The sequence below is a fragment of the Onychomys torridus genome, chromosome 11 (genome assembly GCF_903995425.1).
Source record: "Onychomys torridus chromosome 11, mOncTor1.1, whole genome shotgun sequence".
In the NCBI taxonomy this organism is placed as follows: domain Eukaryota; kingdom Metazoa; phylum Chordata; class Mammalia; order Rodentia; family Cricetidae; genus Onychomys; species Onychomys torridus.
The window spans coordinates 39,315,883-39,339,182 of record NC_050453.1 but is presented as its reverse complement, the minus strand read 5'-3'; the positions used below and the strand labels follow the sequence as shown (position 1 = coordinate 39,339,182).

The 23,300-nt window shown below is 39.0% G+C and overlaps 1 protein-coding gene across 2 annotated transcripts in view; it reads right to left on the bottom strand.

Moving 5' to 3' along the window:
- Xpr1 (xenotropic and polytropic retrovirus receptor 1) overlaps nucleotides 1-23,300 on the bottom strand; it is a 155,148-nt gene that overhangs the window by 13,916 nt on the left and 117,932 nt on the right. For both annotated transcript variants that reach the window (XM_036202115.1, XM_036202116.1), the window contains 3 exons: nucleotides 20,548-20,719; nucleotides 19,204-19,398; nucleotides 833-999 (listed from right to left, as the gene is read on the bottom strand). In XM_036202115.1, coding sequence (XP_036058008.1) covers nucleotides 833-999; nucleotides 19,204-19,398; nucleotides 20,548-20,719 — 534 coding nt within the window. The remainder of the gene's footprint in view (nucleotides 1-832; nucleotides 1,000-19,203; nucleotides 19,399-20,547; nucleotides 20,720-23,300) is intronic.

Here is a 23,300-nt window from a genome sequence, read left to right as displayed (position 1 = left end):
CTTTTTTTTAAATTTAAAATTCAGTTTCTCATACCCCTCTATTCTAATGTGCTGGTAAAATGCTAAAATAATTCCTATAGAATTCTCTACTTGTTTTCTGATTGGGTTGCCACCACCAAGTACTCACTGCAATAGACAAAAGGATCTGAGCAGCTGGCAGTCCTTTCCTCATGGGTGTTCATAAAGCTGCTTTTCCAGTCAAGTATGTAGCCACTCAGTCGGTGTACACCAGGTCTACTACACACTAGAATTACTCTGAGCAGTGAGGAACACGAACACCCAAGCATCATTCTAACACAACATAATTACTATAGCAGAGAAGATCACTGAGGTTAGAGAAGGGAGTGTGCAAATGGCCAAACACACTAAGAAAACAGGCTTCTCAGAGCAAGTCACTCTCTCCACAGTTACTACTGCACTGCATTTGCGGATCCGCTTATGTTCTCACTGCATCTACCACATGGCAAGCATGATACTTTTTTTTTTTTTTTTTTTTTGGTGGAATGAATTAGAATCTTGGATAATTTTTGTTTGTTTGTTTGTTTTTTGAGACAGACTTTTTCTGTGTAACCATCCTGGCTGTCCTGAAATTCACTCTGTAGACTAGGCTGGGCTCGAACTCACAGAGATCCACCTGCCTCTGCCTCCCGAGTGCTGGCATTAAGTGTGTACCACCCGGCTGGATAATTATTTTTTTATCATAGTTAGGTTAATGTAATTAGAACTTTGGGTCAGTATTGCTGTAAAGTCTAACTACTGATACAGGTAAGGTTTTTGTTTTTGTTTTGTTTTGTTTTAACCTTTCCCTTAAGTGTGAACATTCCATACATACTTTTTGCGGGTAGACAATCTCTTCCCGGAGGAAAGTGTTTTCGCCTGCATTCTTGTCGAAGAGACCCCAGTCCATCTTGAGATCCCAGATGAGGGTGTAACAGGAACTGATGACACAAAAGACAACCCACAGGTAGAAGAACACCACGGTGTCAGAGTGCTGTCGCTCTGGAGAGAGGGAGGAAGAGAGAAACCTATTAGATTCTCCCTAGTGCCCCATAAAGAAATCAAACTTCTTAAAACCAACATCCTGAGTAGAAGCATCGTCTGACAAAGGATAATAATAATTATGACTTCTCTGAGGTTCAAAAAAATCAGTGAACCAGTAGAATACAAAATTATACAAATGTTTATTAAGGAGTAAAGATCTTTAACGAATCTCTTTAACATTTCAATGTACTCTTTGGATTTTATAAACGTGTCATTTAAACTTTTGCCATTAGGTGGCAGCTTAGGGTAAAAGATGAAAACAAACGACTGCAGAACTATCACAAAGAACGTGTCACTTCTTCTCCATGAAGTCGTGGGTTGTTTTTGACATCAGAGCATTTCCTTCACATACTTTGATCTTGTCAATACTCACTGTGAAGGCAATCAGGAAACTCTAGAAAAAAAAATGCCCAGGAACCCAACAGACTGATGAGGCATTCACCCATTACGTTTATGAAAACGAATTCCCTCAAGCCACAGAGCTTGGTTAGTTTTCCTTCTTTCTCAGGGACATTACTTATACAAAGGCCCAATCCATCTTTGTACTGGAAACAGTACTTTTGGCTTTATTCTGAGAACACCATAAAGCACACTAAATCAGAATAAAAATAATCTGTAAACATAGTTAAACAATTTGATCTTTTTTGGTCTTCAGTGCCTTGTTTGCTCTCTGAAATTCTCCTTCAGTAAATTCCAGAGTTCCCGTGATGTTCTCCAGTTTCAAGATATGGACAGATAACAAATAATCTGGTTCTGAACTAGCAGGAGAAAGAACGGTGCATATGATCTAATTTCAAAAACCTTTAAGTTTTGGTCAGTTTCTCAGTCTGTATCATGCACTCTCCAGAATGTGTTTCATTAAAATAAACAAGTATTTATTAATCATTTTAAAGCTATTAATGTGTTGAGTACAGTATGATCCAAAGGTAATTAATAATCTGCTGAACGATAGACATTTGCTACAAAAATAAACTTGAATTCAAATGAAGTACAAGGAACTGAAAAAACATCAAGGAGAATGGGAGTTTCCCACAGAAGGAAATGAGCATCAGCAGCATTTGTGATATTTCTAGAAAAAGAAATAAACAGTATTGCGAAAGCCAGGCAGATGAAGTGAGGTCATTCAAGGCTGAAGACACTTTTGAAAAGGTTTGGGGTAGGAAAGTGTACTATGCTTAAAAAAAATTACAAGTCATCTTGGGCAGGGGACACAGAACATAAGACAGTTTGTAGCTACTTGAAATGACATTGAAAAAGATATGTGGGACTTGACTGCAGAATGACTTCTTGGGCCTTAGGATCAGCTCTGTATCTTAGAAAAAATAAATGCTTGGACATCTACCAACACCAGAATTGTATAGTTGGAAAACAACTGATACCTTACAGGTCTAGAACAACCGGAGTTAGTATGTATCAGCTCATGAGATACATATTGTTTGCTGAAACAATCCTTATTAAACATTAAGTCACACAGACATAATTAGCTATATGAAGGTAATAGATACTTGGAATTCATCACTTCTTCAGGGTGTTAAACCTTGTTCTTTTCTACCCTTCGGAGGTTGTATACATACATTCTGTCTGCATGATGGAAACACTGTATGATGCTGAATGTATAATGTGTAATCTTTTCTCAACACTACATTCAGCATCAGTAGCCTAAAACTGGGTCTGAAGAAAATATCTACATCATGGAAATCAACAAACACTAAAACAGTGTCCTCAGTGTCTACTCACCAAGAACTGGTTTAGTGACCCCAGCACAGCACTTGTTTAGTTTCCTTTAGACAGTCAGGAGGAGGAGAAGGCAAGGGATTCTGATTGCTCCATCCACAAAAAGCAGAAAAGCTCTGCTTCGAGAGAAACTAGTCTTCAGGTTTAAATTATAGTCGTAAAATTTTTCTTCTTCAAAAGCATATTGGTCTGAATATTTATATTAGAACATTGAATATGAATTCTAGGTGTCTAACACATTATTAATTACCTAGGTATATTTGGATTTGTTCAGAGGTCAGTTAACTAGTATCAATTATCAGCTTCATGGATGCATTAAAACATGCTCACAATTCATCTATCAAGGTTTGTAAAACAATACAGCAAATTTAGAAATGGAATGAAACCCACTCTTCCCCCACCCTCCCCCCCGAGATAGGGTGTAGCTTTGCGCCTTTCCTGGAACTCACTTGGTAGCCCAGGCTGGCCTCGAACTCACAGAGATCCGCCTGGCTCTGCCTCCCGAGTGCTGGGATTAAAGGCATGTGCCACCATCGCCCGGCGAAACCCACTCTTTGTATTTCAAGCAATTTAAAGTTATATTTGCAACTTTAAAAATAATTTTTAATTATTTTTTATTTTAAAATAAAATTAAAAATGTTTATGATAAGCCATATACTCTACAAATACTACTTCAACTTTTCCAATAATAATCTATTAATTAGTTTGCTAGTAAGTAAGAATTTGCACACAGAGTAACAGGTATACATTCATCAGGTCACAAATTGGTGTTTATCAAGTGAGTATTGGTACTGCTGAGTCTTATTACTGAAAGCTGATGTTCTTTATTAATTACTGAAGAAATAATCAAATATAAATTATTGTCAGAGGAAAAGTAATTAATAGTGAAACAAAACACTGTGTGCTAATTTTCCTGCATTTCTAGATTTAAGTTTTGTCTTTATAGTACAATTCTTAAAATGGTACACTGATTCAAGTACCTCCCTCTTTCTAAGCCCAATTATTCTATGAAGTTTCTATGAGACACATGTGCAGATTTACTGACCTTTAAAATAAACAAATATTCCTAAAGAATATTTCAGAATAAGGGATATTTTACCTCACAGACTTAATGATGAACATGTGCTATATCTTGGTCTTTCCCATTTCTCAGATAAAGAACGTTTCTCCTTCATCGGTATTCAGGGACATACTGCTAGGATGTTATCACTTTAGGCAAGCGATTACACCTTACTCTCTCTTGGCTTACGCTGGTAGTCCACTTTAGAAATGGTGAGAATCACAGAAAATCAAGTCATTGCTATTCTACCAGCAGAGTCTCTCTCTTACCCATCTGCCACGTTAGAAGCAGAATATATGGAATAAATTTGTGGGAATGACATCCATTGAATTTAAAATAAAAATAAATTTCCTAAGAGTTGCATACCCACAGCCATGAGAGAAATGAAAAGTGAAGAGTTGGAGGAAGTGCTAGGCAGAAAATCAGAACATAGTCCAGCAATCAACCTCTGTCAGGAAGGGTAGTCTAAAGTGAAGAGAGTGAGCAGACTTTTCACCCAAAGATAGTCCTACTCTGACAATTACTACTTTTTACCCTAAAACTAAATAAAAAAATAAAATAAAATAGAGAAGGCATTGTTTTCAAAGTCCAAACCTTGAAGTAAACTAAACTGTGCCTGAGCTTAGCACATAATAAATTCTGCGTTTATTCCTATAGACCCCAAACCAAATCATTAAATTATGAAAATAATCCTGTTCTCTGAGAAATGAATAAATACACAGATAATCTGTAACATATAATGACATCAAAGCCATACGCTCTCAGGAGAAATTATAGTTTGCGTTTTGACTAGCTATATGCCTCATGAAATTCTCACTCTGACAGGCAGCAGCAGTAGGCACAGCTCCAGCAGCCATGAGTTCATGCCTTCAAGCAGCTGGTCCTCCACAGTGCACAAGCTGTGATGTGTGGTTTGTTATGTGTCCTGAACACATTTTCACTTACTATATTCTCAGTGCACACAGATTCACAGGACAGAAGTATCAGTACATAGTCAGTGATCATCACCTTTTTAGTTAGCACACAAGATTGCATATAATACTCTTTAGGTGATGACCACCTTTACATTGATGCATGCAAAATGGCTTTTCTTACTTCATTTACAGTTAAAGATTCTAAAGTTAGAGAGACAGGAAGTAGAAAAATAACTGGTTTTGTAGTTAAAAGATCTGGGTTGGAATATAGACAGACTATCACTTCCCAACCTTGTGGTTACACAAGATTCATACTCTTACATGATTGAGACAAAAACATACAATTAATTAGGCCCAAGAATAAAAGAGGAAAAGAGAAATAACAATCCCATTCAAGAAACTTTTTGTTTGTTTGTTTTTTGAGACAGGGTTTCTTGGTATAACAGCCCTGGCAGTACGGAACTCGCTTTGTAGACCAGGCTGGCTTTGAATTTATAGAGATCTGCCTGCCTCTGCCTCCCAAGTGCTGGGATTAAAGGTGTGTGCCCACCACCAGGCTCAGAGTAACACAGAGTGTGCTTTCCTGAGCTCCTCTCACCTTTAAAGTGAAAGGGGAAGTTCTAGGAACTATGGAGTACCATTGAAAATATTTCCAAGATAATGCAGAAAACTGACTTAAAAACTGCACACAGAAGCTAAGGGAACAGCTCTGTGGTAGAGTGATGCTCAACAAGTGTGAGACCTGGATTCAACCTTCACAACAAAACAAAATCCAGCCAAAGAGTGGTGGTGCACACCTTTAATCCAGCACTCAGGAGGCAGAGGCAAACACATCTCTGTGAGTTCTAGACCAGCCTGGTACATACATGAGACGCTACCTGAAAAAAGCCACCCCTGCAAACAAACCTCAAACCAAAACAACTATACACATATTATTTCACATTATTTTTGTATATAAAATGATGATTTCAGCAATGACAAAGATGATTATTCCTGATGAGGGAACTCATTTTAACTTTAATTCTTTAATACAATTATAGTAACACATATCTACACCTACATATATCTACATATATATCCATGTTTTACTTGAAAATTTCTTTTTAAAAAAAGACTTATTTTTATTTTTGATGTATGATGTTTGCTGCATGTCACCCCATGTATGAAACTTGTAAATTTCTTTAAAAGGAGAAGGGAAGAAAGTGAAGGAAGAAAAATAGTCGTTAGCATGGTGACATTTATAAATGATGTATTGTTTTTTATAGTAACAAACTGTACAGGAATCCCTTTCTTCAACAAACAGCTATAATTTACATCATTTGTTATATGGCTATAGCACTGAAGATTATCTTCTACAGAGTGAATGTGGCCTGTAACCTATTCTAGAGAATTAGGGGCATGCTGAAGAACAAGAAAAGGCTACATCCAGAAGAGATGGTGCAGACAGACACAGTCCCTAAGAACAGTCAGAGACCCGGGCATGGAGGAAGAAGGTAGCTTTTAGGAGAGGCAACAACCACGAAAGGCTTCATGAAGGAGCTGCTACTTGAAGTGACTCTTGAAGGGACTTGAGCTGAACAGTTTATGGGTGCAGAGAGAGCCATTTCCAGCGAGTGGAAACCACTCATCCAGCATATGAGCATCTGCTGAATGTGAATCAGACATTATCCTAGATGCTAGGTACCTAGCAGTCAATCTTTTTACTAAAGGGCAGACAAATTTCCTGCCTCATTGAATCTTGCTGTCTAGTGGGGTAGATAATTATCTCATGCACAGATGAGCAAGATAATTGTGGACAGTGAAAAGAACCATGAGGAAAACAACAGGGTGATATGGCAGGTGGGTAGAACTCCTTCAGATGGTACTCAAACACTGTTCTGGCAGAGAAGGTCTGTGGCAGTATGCTGAGAGGGAGTCAGCCACATGAAAATCTCAAACAAGTTACAGAAACAATGCTATATTTTCTAGCCACCATGTTATAAAAATGAAAAGAAACAGACAAAATTAATTTAAATAATACATCTTATTTAATTCAACATATGTAAGATATTTTAGTCATTATAAAATTATTGAGGTATTTTATACTCTTTTTCATACTAAGACTTCAACATTTAGTTTGTATTTTGCACTTATGGAATATTGTATTTATACTTTATGGCACATTTTGGGGGCTTGGGTAATAAAGCTCAGTGCCTACCACATGAAATCCCAAGTTTGAATCCAGCACTAAAGATAGAAGGAAGAGAAGGAAGGAAGGGCATGGGGGGTGCTGGCCCCAGAAGGCCAGACTGACTAACTCTGCTACCACCCAGGCCCACATCCAGGGCTTTGAGTTGGTCCATTGCAACATCTACCCCATCTAAAACCTGCTGGAGCACATGAAGAGACTGGTCTCGTGGAACCAGAGCTGCAGGATCTCCATGACTCTGGGCAACAGGAGGATCTGAGAGAAGTTTCAGTGAGGGTCCAGGGATGATGGTGTGCCAGAAGCCAGAGGCCCTGAGCCAGACCAACAACTCACTGAAATGAATATTTGTAAGGAAAGCTGTTTAAACAAAGGTGTCTACTGCATGACACACCACAGCTCCCAAGGCCAATGACAAAGGAATATGTGATGGAGAGGTGGGAAAGACAGAGAATCAAAGTGGTTTTGGTTTTGGTTTTTGTTGTTTTGTTTTAATAATTTTCATTTTTTAAATTTTCTTTTTTAGGGGAAGGCTACAAGGGTGGAGAGAAGACATAGAAAGGCTAGGAAATGAGTGGGATTGGGGTGTATGATGTGAAATTCCCAAAGAATCAATAAAAATGTTAATAATAATAAAGACTGAGATTAAAAAAAAGAAAGAACTAGGCTTGGTAAAGAGTTGTTAGTCTTGGGTTGGGGATTTAGCTCAGTGGTAGAGCATTTGCCTAGCAAGCACAAGGCCCTGGGTTCGGTCCTCAGTTTAAAAAAAAAAAAAAAAAAGAGTTGTTAGTCTTAAAACTAAAAAAAAACACAGTCCACACAAGGAAATATTGATAAACTAAAGTCTGCCCTATAAAAGGACATGTTAGGAGAATGAAAAGCTGCAGATGGCAAAACATATTTTAAACACTATCTGAAGAATTCTATTTAAGTACACAGAGAACTCAACAAATTCAAAAGTAGCAGCAAGTTCAACCAAAGATGGGTAAAAGGTATATACTGGTACCTCATCAAAAAAGACATAAAAATTCCCAATGAAATGTCTAAATTCCAAATCAACCATCTAGCGAAGTGGCATACTTGCAAACAGCGCTACAAGAATAACAGATGGGAAACTGAAGGGACCGCTGATCTTTGTTTTCTTTTGAGACAGGGTTTCTCTGTGTATCTTTGGTGCCTTTCCTGGAACTCACTCTGTAGACCAGGCTGGCCTTGAACTCACAGAGATCCACTTGGCTCTGCCTCCTGAGTGCTGGGATTTAAGGCGTGTGACACCACCACTGGCTGAGACCTCTGACCTTATTGAAGTCCTCCACAAGTGTGTTAAAAACAAAACAAACACCTTTCTGGGACTGGCTCAGCCATTAAAAGCACTGTCTTCTCTTCCAAAGGAACTGGGTTCAATTCCCAGCACTCACATGGTGGCTCACAACCACCTATAACCCCAGTTCCAGAAGGTCCCATGCCCACTTCTGACCTCCAAGGACATCAGGCTCACACTTGGTGCATAGACATACATGCAAGCAAAACATTCACATACATAACAATGTTAAAAAAACAAAACCTTTTCTAGTATTTTACATGTGTTTTCTACATACTTTTACCACACCATGGAGAGATCAACTAATCACAACCAGATACAGAATTCTTACACAGAAGTTAAAGCTTACAGGCAAATTTTGGCAGAAACTGGTGTTTTGAATTTATGAACCTATAATCCAGATCAGTGTCTTTTTCAGGGTAACACAGTTAACAACTGAGTTAACTAAGCTGGTCCTCCTGTTGAAACTCCCAAGCCCATGTTCTAGTTCTTCACACACAAGAATGCTTGTCACGGAAAATGCCACTTCAAAGTGCTTTCCAGCAGAGGACTTGGTTACACTGACAAAAGGAAGGTAGTGAAACCTTCCTGTAGGCAAGAGAAAGTTAGGTGGGAGGTTCTAAAAACAACTGCAAACATCAACGTTTAAAGTTTTTTTTTTTTTGTTGTTTTTTTTTGTTTTTTGTTTTTTGTTTTTTTGAGGGAGAGTCAGGTGGAGATGTTTTTGAGACAGGGTGTTTGTATGTAGCCTTGGCTGTCCTCAAACTCAAAATCCTCTTGATTCAGCCTGTCACGTGCTGGGATCCCTGGCATGTGGCACCACAATAAAGAAACAGAACAGTGTGTAAGTGACAAGGACAAGGAGGACCAGGCAACAGATTCTAGACTTTATTCAATTTCTGTATCAGGTATGAAATGTGTTGAGTAGGCCTTAATATTCCACTTTATTTGGTAAGTGTTGAGTTTCCTTGTGTAAACAGGTATAAATTTTGCCTTTAAAGAAGATATGCTCTAGGGTCTTATTCTATAACCATTAAAAAATTATTTAGAAAGCCCCGAGAAGCCTGCATGAGGACTCCAATGCAAATGCTATGTGTCAATGAGATATTTAGGTGATAAGTAGATTTTGATTTTCTTTTCCATTAAACAGAATGAATGAAGCACTATTTTACTTTATTAAGAGACAAAATTCTTTCAAAAATTTGATGAAAATCACATCCTATCCCTCATTCATGGTATTACTGAAGAGGCTGAGGTTGTAGTTCAGTCTAAGGATGTGTTGAGCATACTCAAGGCTCTGGGTTCATGTTTGTGCTACAGAGTTACATTCTGTACATTCTAAGAGGCATGTAAATGACACGTCTTGTTTATTAGCATAATAGTCAACTTCCCCCTAATTTTTTCCATATTTCCTTTTTAAGAGTATTTTCTTCTTTTTTGTTGTATGTGTATGGGTGTTTTGCCTGCATGTGTGGCTGTGCAGCACTTGTGTGCCTGGTGCCCTTGGAGACTTAGTACATAGGATCTGGAACAGGAGTTATGGACTGTTGTGAGTAGCCATAAAGGAGCTGGGAGTCAAACCTGGGTGTACTGGAAGAGCAATGAGTGCTTGTAACAGCTAAGTCATCTCTCCAGCCACCTGATAGTTCTTCAGAAGTGAATTTAAGACCATAAAAAAGAGCATTATTCTGACCAGTCAGATGGCCTGGAGGAAAAAAGCACTTGCTGTGAAAGACTGACCACCTGAGTTCGATGCCCGGAACCCATGTAAAGGTAGAAGGAGAAAACAGACTTCACAAAGTTGTCTTATCACATACACATGCACATGATGGCATGCAATGTTCCATTATATACATAAATAATAATGAAATAAAAATTTGAAAGGAACACAACACTAAGCAAATTAGTTATGCTAAATCATTTTCCCTCTACATTATGCCCCCCCCCCCTTTTTCTTTTGGTTTTTCAAGACTGTGGTGATACTATATTTGTAAAATGTGACTTTATTTGTATATTAATAAAGTCGCCTTGGGGTCAGAGCAAGCCACAGCAGAAGCAGGTTGTGGTCGTGCACCACTTTAATCCCAGCATTTGGAAGGCAGAGCTAGGCGGATCTCTGTGTTCAAGGATACAGCCAGCATGGCAGACACACGCCTTTAATCTCAATACCAACCATAGAAGACCTGGAGGTCTGTACAGACAGGCAAGGACGAGAAGGTCATGTGGCTGGGTTTACAACCAATGAGAAAGCAGAACAGAAAGTCTATAAAAAGAAAAAACACACAGAAGTAGCTCTTGCGGAGAGGAAAGACAGCAGAAACAGTGAAGGGTAAGGTTTTCAGCTCTTGCTCTGACCTTGTGGCTTTTAACTCTGCAATTGGATCTGTGTTTCTTATTTAACAAGATGGTTACATCTACACGAGACAAGGTTTCTCTATTGACCAGGCTGTCCTTGAACTCACAGAGATCCACCTGCCTCTGCCTCTCAAGTGCTGGGATTGAAGGTGTGCACCACCACCTGGCGAGCGTTAATATTTCTGTTTTCCTCTGACTCCTAGGTAACTCTTCTTTCTGGCAGAGGGGAACTTCCTTTCATATTGGCACTGATTCCACACTGCTTGAATCAATGCTGTGGCTGTCAGTGTGAAAGGCAAGTTCCTGGCTTCGTTGTTCAGTGGATGTGGCAATTAGGACCAAGAACCAGGAAATGGGTGTCTTCTTATGAATACAGCCTGCATTATTCTTACTCATGTACTTGTATGCTTTCTCCAATACAGCTTTGTCACATGGAATGACAGCACACTACTACCCTACCTAACTGGTTCTGTTTTGTTTACCTAGAGTTTAACAGCATGCCACTGGGTAGAGTTCAAGGAATTCTACAAACCTAGAGCAAAGAATGGTACAGCAAAACTAATCATAAGGAAGGCCTTGATGTGAATTCTAGCTTGTTACCCACTTGCTAGTTGATTTTGGAGATACAATCTCTCTATACATAGTCACAGGTTCTTCTACTTCCTAGCTGGAGGACTAATATCTTAACCACTGTTTTGAATTTCCTTCCCTGTAAAATGAAGATCAAGCATTTGTCTCTATCAAAGACTCTCTCCTTGACCAGCTTAGTTAAGACACTTGACTCTCTCTAGGCCCCAACCCTAGCACCTGTGCTTTTCGAAAGTCACCCTGCTGTAGCAAGCATCTTGTTAAGTTTAGTGTCTCCAAATCCCATAAACATCAGAGAACCTATGTCTGCCTTCAGTAAGAACCACATCAAGTTGGTTTAGCCAATGTGCCTAATCCTGATGTTTCCTTGTAGTAATTTTCCATCCTCACCTTCCTCATTTGTTCCTTCTTCCACAAGCGGAGTTACAAACACAAAAAGAATAATGACCACTTTTCCTCAACTGCAATATTTCTCAATGAAATGCTATCTTAAGAACTGCCCAGCTCTGCTTTTAATAGCCAAGGTTGCTGTGAACTAAGCTAGTTAGTACGTGTTAAATTAAGTGTCCAGCCCACAGATGTATCCCATAAATATTACATTTCATAATATTAGTATTCTTTTTGTGCTTGTGTTTGTATATATGGAGGTCAGAGGATAACCTTAGGTGTCCTTCCTCAGGGGCCATTTCCACCCCCTAAGACAAGGTCTCTCCTAGCCTGGAACTTGCCAAGTAGTGCTGGTTGGCTGGTCAATATGTTCTATCAATCTACCTGTTTCTACCTGCTCAGCACTGGGATTACAAACATGTGCCATCACACCTGGCTTTTAGATTGTGATGTCAATCACTATTCTTCATCTACTCTTTGCAGGTGATGGAATTATCCTTTGGCAAGCTACTGTGTAATGTTTCATGTACTGCACCTATGAAATCTATTATAAACTTGTTACATTGTTTCATTTTCTTACTATATAGTGCCATGAGCATGTCTTAAATTTTCCCAAATTCTCTACTTATGCTAGTTGTGGAAGTGGATTTACTAGGACAAAAGATATATATTTTGGTTTTCTACGACAGGGTTTCTCTGTGTAGCCCTGGCTGTCCTGGAACTCACTTTTTAGAACAGGCTGGCCTCAAACTCAGAGATCCACCTGCCTCTGCCTCCTGAGTGCTGGGATTAAAGATGTGCAGCACCACACCCAGCTAAAAGGTATATTTTTAAGACTCTTAACAAAATAACCAATTACCTGAGACTGGATGTTCACCAGCCTATACCTTTGCTCACCATGAGCATCACTGCTCTCTCATCAACTACTATTTTAACTTGCATTATCCTGCTATTAGTTCATACCCTCTGCCAGTTAAGGATAAATTTAAATTGTTTTCCATATAATGGGAGATTAGATTATAGCTGAAGAATATTCATTCCCTTCAGCCCCTCCATTTCCAAGGCAAGAATCTTCTTTGCCTCAGTGATGTTGGGTTTGGTGACTGGCTTTAGCGTCCGAAAAGAGACTTCTTTTGGATCTGCTGTGTGACTTCCACTGGCCAACAAGAAGCAGAAAGACAGCAAGTAAAGACGCCTTCCATGTATTTGTGCAACAGGACTTGCTTTCCTCAGTGCCGTGTCAGGAGACTCCTGTGCTAAGTGCTGCTCCATCAGGTGTGGCTCCAGAGCGAACACACATGGAACAGACTCACCCCCAAATGAGAGTGAGAGCAAAGCCCAGGTAAGATAGTTCGGCAGAAGCAGTCCGAGCAGACAAGCTCAACCTATCCCAGTCACTTTCCAGCTGACCCAAAGGGGCTCAAGCAAGAACACACTGCAGTTTTTCCCTTACCAAATTTTGGGTTGGGTTACTATGTAGTGACAACAGCTGATGAGTGAAATCTCTTCTGCTCCCTAAAGTACCATACATAGTAGAAATAAGGCCTTATAGTTTATTTCCTCACTCATTTTTCTGCCTTTTCTTTCTTTGCTAAAAAATGTAGATACAATAAGTTCATTGTTTTTCACTGACAGCATCAATATAAGATTATATGCATAAATTAAAATGAAAATTAAACATTCTATACATCTCAAATTTCTCTCTAATCAGGCATTGTTGTATAAGTTGAATTCAAATAATTTTCACCTTTGCTTCCTTTTAGCATCAAAAATCCTATAATTCTGAGCAATAAAATATTACAGATGATTTAAAAACTTTAAACTATTATACATGAATGTTACTACAGCAACATAATTTATATAGAAATGCTGTTTTCATGAGTTTTAAGAACAATTAAGATAACCAATGTGACAAGAGAAAACCAAAATTGTATCAAGGTGTCAACCTGTATGTTACTTTTTAGAAGTATTTTAAGTTAGAAAGAAGGTAAAAAGGTTTAATTTATTCAAATATATATGTAAATCACACATAAATATCACACATATAAATTTATATATAGAAACAATTATAGCATTTGAAAAATTATCTTTTTTTGTTTGTTTGTTTGTTTGTCAAGACAGGGTTTCTCTGTGTAGCTTTGTGCCTTTTCTAGAACTCACTTGGTAGCCCAGGCTGGCCTGGAACTCACAGAGATCTGCCTGGCTCTGCCTCCCAAGTGCTGGATTAAAGGCGTGTGCCACCACTGCCCGGCATGAAGGAAACTATCTTATTTTTGGTTTTCTGGTATCAACAGGTCTTTTAGCCAATCTTGTCTAGATAGACTGTAAAAACAATTTTTTCCTGCTGTGAGGAAATTACGACTGAATAAATTAACTTTCAAAAGGGTTAATGTTTTGAGCTACTTTAAATAGCAACACAAAAAATGAGAACATTTCTCTAAATGAGTTTTTCTTTTTTTAATTGAACATATGTCTTTTAAAGCTAATGGAACAAAAATTTCCCCAGAGAATTAAAAAAACACAATTACTATTCCTATTATAATATGAGAAGATGAAAGTGTGGACTAGAAGCCTATTATTCAGGGTAGCAAGAGGAGAGCAACTGGCTGTACCCCATAGAAGCAGCACTTGAGGATTGTGTGCTCACGCTGAATAATGAAGTGGCTACTGCCCGAAAGGCCCTGACTGCTACTGGGGAAACCTCCCTGGGAGCCTCAGCACCCTTCATAATGCACAAAGGATCCAGACGAGACCTGGGCACCAACAACATGGATGTAATTGAACTTGAGAGACAAACTCTTTCAAAAAATGTTATAGCAAGTCTCAGGAAATGTGAAGTGTAAATACCCCTCAAGTATTTACATGAATAGCAAGGTTCTAACTCCACTAAGAACTTTATGAGTATTAAAGAATTTTAGAAGCTACAAATGCAGTATGATCTAATGAAGTACAACTTGTTAGAAGTAATAATATCACGGCCTTTCTGCTATTATACTTCTCAAAGACCTTTCCTTGCAAAGTCCAGAAACCTCAAGGAAACCAAAACCCATTTCAAACACTTTCCCACCTCCTCCAATCCCAATCTCAAGAAAACACTTGGAGGAATTGTTTCAAATGTGGTCATGTAATGAAATATGAATTTTTAAACACAGAGATTAGCTACTAGCTGAATTCCTTTGTCTCTAAAAATCAATGACAGAAAATAAAATGTCCTGAATTATTTCAAATGTGCTTCTTTTTTAATACAACAAAAGAGGCCTAACTAAAATATTATCATGATTAATCTTCCTAAATGGGCTGCCTATATCCTCACCTTCTAAAAAAATGATTCTAGGTTCAGGGTTAATGCTTACACATCCATTTTTACAAATCATGCAGCATAACATAAGAAACAACCTCTGTACCACTTTTGAAAGTGCACTTAATATAATGCTGTTACTATGGTAACCATGGCAGGCTAGTTCTTTGAAAAGACTCAGATGTGAGTCTGAACAAGGTTATGTCATGATCTTTTACTCTTCTTTCCTCATAAATGTAGCTTTTGTAACAGCACATGCACACCATAGAAAAGTAAATAATTAGTCACTTTGAATTGATTCTTCTGACTCAGTAATTATTTCTAAAGTCTGAATTTTCTTAGAATACTATCCAAGAAAATAAAACAACTTAAGGCTGGAGAGATAGAGCTCAGTGGGCAGAGCACTTGCCTAGCATGCATGACTCCCCGAGTTTGATGCTCCATCACCACACAGAACTGTGTGTCGATGCACACTACTGCAATCCCGGCACTCAAGAGGGAGACAGAGGCAAGGGCACCAGAAGTTCAGTCATCTTTGTTGAGCTATGTGAGACCCTGTCTTTTCTTTTCCAAGACAAAGTTTTTTCTGTGTAGCCCAGGCTTTCCTCAAACTCAGAGATCCACCTGCCTCTGCCTCCTTAATGCTGGAATTAAAGGTGTGCACCATCACGGCCTGTTGTGAGACCCATAATCACAATTCAAATGTCAAAATTTTGTCATTCCAAGTTTTAGGCTTTTTGGTTCAAAAATTTAGTGATATATTCAATATATAACAACTACAAAATATTTTTTAAGACTTTAGGGATATGATCAACATACACAAAAATGGTCTTTCTAAAGAGTGCATTTTCTGCTCTTGACTTTTAAAAATCTGACATGGGCCCATGAACTGTGCTCAGTGAGAAAGCTGCTATACCACATGAACTAAAGGTCAAAACCCTTCCTGATTGACACTGGCTCTCTGTAACCCTAAACCCAAGGTCCTAAAAGTTTCCCTCAGGAATCTTTGTAAAGGAAAGTGCACAACATCAGCACTGGTCAGCAAATGGAGCTATTCTTTCATTTTCCTATCCATGCCATTTATGTAGCCTATCAGTCTATAATGGGATTTCATGTGCAATTCTTACAATGCACTCATGAAGTAAATACATATAGGTAAAAATACTGCTTTGTGTGAAACAGAAACAACCATGACAAATGAGGCCAAGGAAACAGAAGTAGGAAACAGAATTGACTCTACCCTCCAACTGCAAGGTGAGGCTGGGATGAACTCAGAGATATAATACTTGCTGGCATGCCACACACAAGGCCCTGAGTAGGACGATAGTATCACAAAAATAAAAATAAAGAGCTAGGCATGGTGGCAGCACACATCTGTAATCCCAGTACTTGGGTGGTGAAGGCAGGGGATTCAGAAGTTCAAGTTAATTCTTAGCTACATGTCATCTGGACATTACTTTTCATCTGTGGCCTATCAGGCTGGGTCAGAGATTTGTGCCGTGTGCTTTTCTGGTACCCTGCTTATACAAAATAGTACTCTATTTTGATGTCTTTCAAAATATGTAGTTTCAAACCCCCATAAAATTTACCATTTTAACCATTCCTCAGTATACAGCTCAACAAAGCTCAATAATTATAAAAACAGAAGTAGAAAAAATTCTCTTAGCACCTTGTAGTGAGAGGATATAATTTTTTTACATATATATGTAGCAGATATGTCAACAACTATAAATATATATTATATCAATGTAAAACTATCACATCAAAACATAGTTCAATAGGAAATACATATATATTACCTATTACAGAACTGCTTCATTTAAAGATAAATTATGCTGATTCACCTTCCCCAGCCCACTGTAATACTGGGGATAGAACAGATATCTCCACATATGCTACTGTGTAAATGCATAGGGAGGCAGTTCTCCTTCTACCATGTGGTACTCAGGGACTGAACTCAAGTTGTCAGGCTTGGTGGCAGATGCCTTTACCTGTGAAGCCATTTGTCTGGCCCATCCTAGCCTTCTTTGTACCTATTTCTTGATTTAAAGGGTCTCATACATGCCTAGTTTATACTGTGGTGGGAATTAAATAAACACAGGGCTTCCTGCATGGTGGCTGAGCTACATCCCCTGTCCATTACACTTATTTTGAGACAAGGCCTACTATGTTGCTAGGCTTGCTTGAATTCATTCTGTAACTAAGGCAGGCCTTGAACCTGTGATCCTTTTTGTCTCAAATAGGTCTTTGTATAAACTGAGGTACTGTGTGTGTGTGTGTGTGTGTGTGTGTGTGTAAGCCATGCCTGTGTTAAAAGATTCCCCAAGGCTGACTGGCTGAACTTTGTGATTGTGGATAGTGAAGACCAGAGCCAGACTACCTTGGATTGTCTTCAGTCCTTTTAAAAGCCATTCGCTGTCCACTCCTGATTCTGACTGAGCATCCCTATCAGAATCTTTAAAATGTACTCTTTGTGTGTGTGCAGAGTTTGGTATCGATATCTTCCTCAGTCACTCTCTCCCCTGTTTTCTGAGACAGTGTCTCTGACTGAACCTTGAGCTCAATGATTTCACTCAACTGTCTGGTGAGCAAGCCACAGGGATCCTTCTGTGTCTATCTCCCCAGGGTCGGGATTATAGGTGCCTGCTGTCAGGCCCAGCTTTTAGATAGGTTCTAGGACCAAACTCAGGTCCTGAAGTTTGTGCAGCAAGCATTTTCCTGAATGAGTTATCACTACAGCCCTAAAATGTATTCTCAGCAGAACATTAGCTCCTACCAATCTAAAAGCTAAAAATGTTATCAGACAACATCCCTGCCCTACCCAGACTTTCCCTTGGTTTGCTGTAGCCTGCCTACTTGCAGTCACCACCAATGTACTCAGTAAATATCTTGATTGATGGTTTTCTTTGTTCTGTAGTTGTAAATTCTCATGTAGCCACTTCCAGTGGAACATGTCTTTCAGGGCAATCTGAATCTGTGCTCCCAGGCTATCACCACTTATGTTTGGCTCAAGAATAAACTATTTCCTGAGGTGAGTGCTGTATTTGTGTCAATAGCACTAGCAGCCCAGACGACTTCTCAATGAATGTATTATTAGTATAAAATATTTACTCCAAAATAGTGGTGCTCATTTTTACCTAAGATGAGAGGCAAGTATCCCTAATAATTTAGTAAGAGGAGCCATAAGGCATCTTGCATCAGATTAGTTGTCAAATTTATAAATTTGATAGTAATAACTGACTAGTGTCATTCCTCAGCAAGAATTAAAATTATGGGAGCTTTGGGGATGTGTTTCCTTCACTGAGGTATTCAATTAAATTCTATCACTTAACAAGAATGGCCACGTGGTGGCAAAATTTTTGACTCCATTTATCAACACTATTCTAAGCACAGAACCTATATCACAGTGTGGATGCTCAGTTTAACGTGCTCCACTGATACCAATCTCATGGTATTAACAAGTGCCTTCATCTTTCATGACCATCAGACTACATGTTATAGCAACAGCAGTTTTGTACCACTGAATTAAGACTCCCAAATACAGCCTCACAAAAAGGTTTCTGAAAACAGTTTACCTATTTAAAAAGCACTATACTGATTTCCATTAGTCACATTTCTTTGCCACCTACGGATGAGAAATTGTAATGTCTAAGGTGTGGGCTGATAGTATAATGTGTTTTAGTAAAAGGAAGTGAAATCACTGATTGACAGTTCTTGGGAAAAGGTTAAAAATTCAAAAGGAGTGTCTGCATGTGGCTCAGAACTTAAAAGCTTTTTTTCTCTCCTAACAGAAGAGCAGTAGCAAGTAATAGCAGGTTGCCATGGAGACAAGAAACTAGAGGGATCAGAGAACTCAATTTGCAGTTAAATGGGCTGGAAACAATCCTTACTAGTTGGTGAAGGAAAATGATTAAAAATATACTTGATTGCCAGAGGGAATCTTGTTCACCTAGCCATTTCCTAACCTCATTAATGAACAAGGAGATCTTTAAAAAAAAAAAAAAAAAAAAAAACCAAACAAAAAAACCCACTAATACAAAACCACTAAATGAAAGCCCAAGGCATCCATAGGTTAAACCCACTGAGCATAATGTAGTATTTCAAACAGTATCACATTTCTTTCTATCTGACCGACTGTGATTCTTGTTAATGATATTTGCTAATATACAGTGAAATGAGACTAAAACTGTGTTCAAGGATAATTCATGATAACCAGGGGCTGGAGCTTCAGTGGAAACCAACAGCATAAACGGTCAAGTCCAGGGCAACAGATTCAAGGAGCAACAACTCAGATTTAAAAATCCCAGCATACATACATACCTTTGTGAGTGCTGTAAAGGGCTGCGAAGGTCACGGTAAAGAAAGTGGTGGAGTATTTGCCAGCATTTACTAAATGAGGAAAGGCCCTTTTTGTGTCACGGTACCGGCGCAGGCACTGGATGAAGCGGAGCCAAGCAGGAATGCACTGAACAACGGCTCGCAAACCATATGAATATTTGTGGCAAAATTCTGGTTCTGTGAAGATTTCAAAGAAGAAGAAGAAGAAGGAAAATAAAATCAGAATTCAAAAGAATGAACTGTTCACGGCATTTAGTCACACAGTCCAACTACCCATCAGCACACCCATACAATCCAAACCATTCCTGTGGGTTCAGTCACTTTCTCCTATGCAGCTACTGTTTGCTCAAGCTTTGCTGTGGTAGATAAGCCAAGAAGAGAAGGTACAAACCAGAGGGACTACTGGGAAAATTTGTCCTCTCAGACTTCTGACTATCCTAGAATTATTTTTTTTCAGGTGTAATAAAACTATAGGAAAAAGAGTCTATGAATCAAAGGAAGAAAAAACTGCTTTGTTCTATGACAACATATGAAAATCTAAAAAAATTGCAGGTACCCAGACAGTGCTAAGCTACTATAAAAATATACTCAGAGTACCTGTTCTATGGCCTCCCTTTTACTCAAGAACAAGGTAGGGTTCATTATTAATTGTTTCCTGCTGCTTTGTTGTGTTTTTGTTTTTGAGACAGGTTGAAATGGGACTTACTCTCCTATGGCTTCAGCTTCCTCAGTGCTGGGCTGCAGGTTCCTGTTAGGCTGCCACACCCAAGTTTTCAGTCTCTTTTGTGAGCAGATGCTGTATGATCTGTCTACATTAGATCTTTGTTATGGATGCAAACTTCCTAACTACACAGACTTGGCATTCCCTAAGAGTGGGTAAAAAGCTAGAAGAAAACTAAGGTTTCAAATAAGATTTCTAAGCAATCTACCAGGACTTTGTCAAGGCACTTGACCTGATTCTAAGCAATCAGTACTTGGATCACTGGTACCTACAATGGTATCCTGAGCATTTCTGTGAGGACAAATTGCTGGCACTCTAGCATTTGTGATACAGCTACAAACATATAGGAACGTTGAGAAGTAACTGCAGAATTCTGAAGTGTAAGTTGTAAATTTCTTGGCAAACGGATGGCTAAAATAACACAATTTAAAAGCCAAATTATTTCAGTGAAGGAGATTGCTAACAGAATGCCAAGTACATTTAATTAAATTTATAATGCTATTGGATGAGTTTTTACCATGACCTTAACTGTTGCAGTTATCATTCCCAATAGTTCTTGGTTTATGCTGGCAATGCAGCAGTGTGGATACAAAAATCATACCTACCTTGTGGATCACTTGGCAACAGGCCCTTATTCTCATCCCATTTGAGCTCAAAACTGTAGAAGCAGATCATATATTCCAGGTCCATGAGTATCACTGACAGGCTGTTCAGCTGATCGGCCAGCCAGAAATCAGCAAAGCCGACCTTATGGAAGGGAGCTGTAAATACTCGAAACTGAGAAAAAGGAAGGAAAAAGAGAGAGAAACATAGAAATAGGAGAACTTATATTCACTTTCTCCAGTCTCTGTCTGACCACTCAGAGTGACTGCTGATAAAAACGGAACCAACAGAGCGCGGACGCACACAAAGCCCGGGCAATCAAGGCTGGATGAAGTAGTGGTAAGGGAAGAAGCCGAGTGCAAACTGGAAAGATAACAGTGTGCCTGTGTGAGGTGCGGGTCATTGGCAGGAGTCACAGGTACAAGCAGACGTCAACAGGGGGAGAATAAATTAGGCACAGTGGATCATTCCTGCAAGCCCAGCACTTAGAAGGCTGAGGCAGGATCGCCACAAGTCTGAGGCCAGCCTGGGCTGCAGAGTAAGGCCCTGTCAAGAAAAAAAGTGTTGCAAGTCCAGACAGGAAATCTAGTATTAGGCTACAAAGCAAATTTATTGGACAGAGGAGCACTTAGCTAACTGAACACAAAGCTCTTCTTTGCCTGTCAGACAGGCAGGGAAAGGTGGTTATATCATCTGAGGCACACCACATTCTCTATCCTAGATGCCATTATTATTATTATTTTTTTTTTCCTCCAAGACAAGGTTTCTCTGTGTAGTTTTGGTGCCTGTCCTGGATCTCGATCTGTAGACCAGGCTGGCCTTGAACTCAAGAGATCCACCTGGCTCTGCCTCCTGAGTGCTGGGATTAAAGGTGTGCGCCACCACTGCCCAGCCCCTAGATGCCATTCTTACAGCATTGGATTTCAAACCCAGGACCTTGTCCCTAAGTCAAGCACTTTATTTATCACTGAACTGCAACCCCAGTCTATGTAATATTTATTTCCCTAATGTAGTGGTAATGACTTGTTAATGCTGGAATTTCACCACAAAAAACACCCCTCTTACCACTGTCCTGAAAATGATAAGTCTAGTCAGCAAACCCATTGAACACTAACTCATAAAATATATTTTCTTGCCGGGCAGTGGTGGCGCACACCTTTAATCTCAGCACTCGGGAAGCTGAGCCAGGCGGATCTCTGTGAGTTTGAGGCCAGCCTGGTCTACAGAGTAAGTTCCAGGACAGGCACCAAACTACACAGAGAAACCCTGTCTTGAAAAACAAAACAAAATAAAACAAAAACAAAAAAATTTCTTAGAGTTTATGGAATACTACAGCTTGACCTTTATAACAACTCTTCTTAAGGGGAGTAGGTTGAGACAGGCCTCACTATGCAGCCCAGGCTGGCCTCTAACTTGAAATCCTCCCACCTTACACACTAAGTGCTAGGATCATAGGTGTGTTCCACCATGCCCAACTCAATTCCAAAGCTAGGTAGTATTGCTATTCCCATTAAACACAAACTCATCTTGGCTTGCTCTGCATCAGCTTGTTATAACTGCAAAGAGAAATTCTGGTATTGCAGAGAAGAGGAAAATCAGACACTAATGCTGTCACTAGGAATAAGCTCAAGTTGTAGAGAGCACCCGGATGACCCTGTATGAAGGTGTATGGATGCAGACAGCTTTTATATTATCGGGTCAGACTCCCTTAATTTATTATACAGAAGAAAATGTATAAAAAAAATAATAATAGTAATAGTAATAATAATTATGTACTTATCTGCCAAAGTAGCAATTTTGAAAATAAGTCTAAATTTCTAGCTCTCTAGACATATAGCTGTATTCATTTAGTAGACAAATTCAACCTGGGAATCTATGGCAATCCTCTTCTCATATGTGGCTGGTTCTTTCTACTCATTCCATAAGCATTTCTCTTCAGAGAGAGACATGATTATAAAGTATGAATCAATCCGGAGTGTCATCTATAACAAATACTGTATTAGAACTAGACCAGGAAACAATAATACAGGTTTTGAGATATTGGTTTCTGGAGCTGGTATCTTTGGGTTCCATGACTTATTCTCTTGATAGCTCCCTTATATTTTGTTGAGTTCAAAAGAACCAGGTTACAAGCTATACTATATAGCATTATAAACTCCAGACAGAGGACACTTCCTTACAGGGAAGAGGAAGAATGAGGTCTCAGCAATCCATGTATGAACAGACTCTGGTGTGAGCCTTTGTAACATTTTGAGATACTCTAGGATGTAGAATAGACTTAAATACTTCAAAGAAACAAAGGCAAGAGGTAATTTCCAATATAATACCAAAGGATCAGAAAGTAGTTGACTTTTGCAAAATTGGCAGCCATGGGGAAATGGATTCCTTCTGACCTGAGGCAAACTTCCATTACTCTTTTAATCACCAACCCCATCTTCAAAACCTGGCCAGTCCAGAATGTTTCTAGAAGTACAGCACATGCATGCAATGCAACAAGAAATAAAGGATAGAGGCATAAGACTACAAGAGGGAAGAATTGATGTGAAAATTAAAAAAAAAAAACAAAAACTGAAATGAAGGGATTTTTTTCAGAAAGAGAAAGAAGATGAAAAAGGGAGGGAGGAGTAAATGTTAGTCATTCATGCATTGAACTTAATTATTTACTATATGTCAAGCATTGTGGAAATGTAGATAAATAAAACACAGTCTCTACTCTCAGTGACCTCAAAGGCTTAGATGACCCACAGTTCAGTTG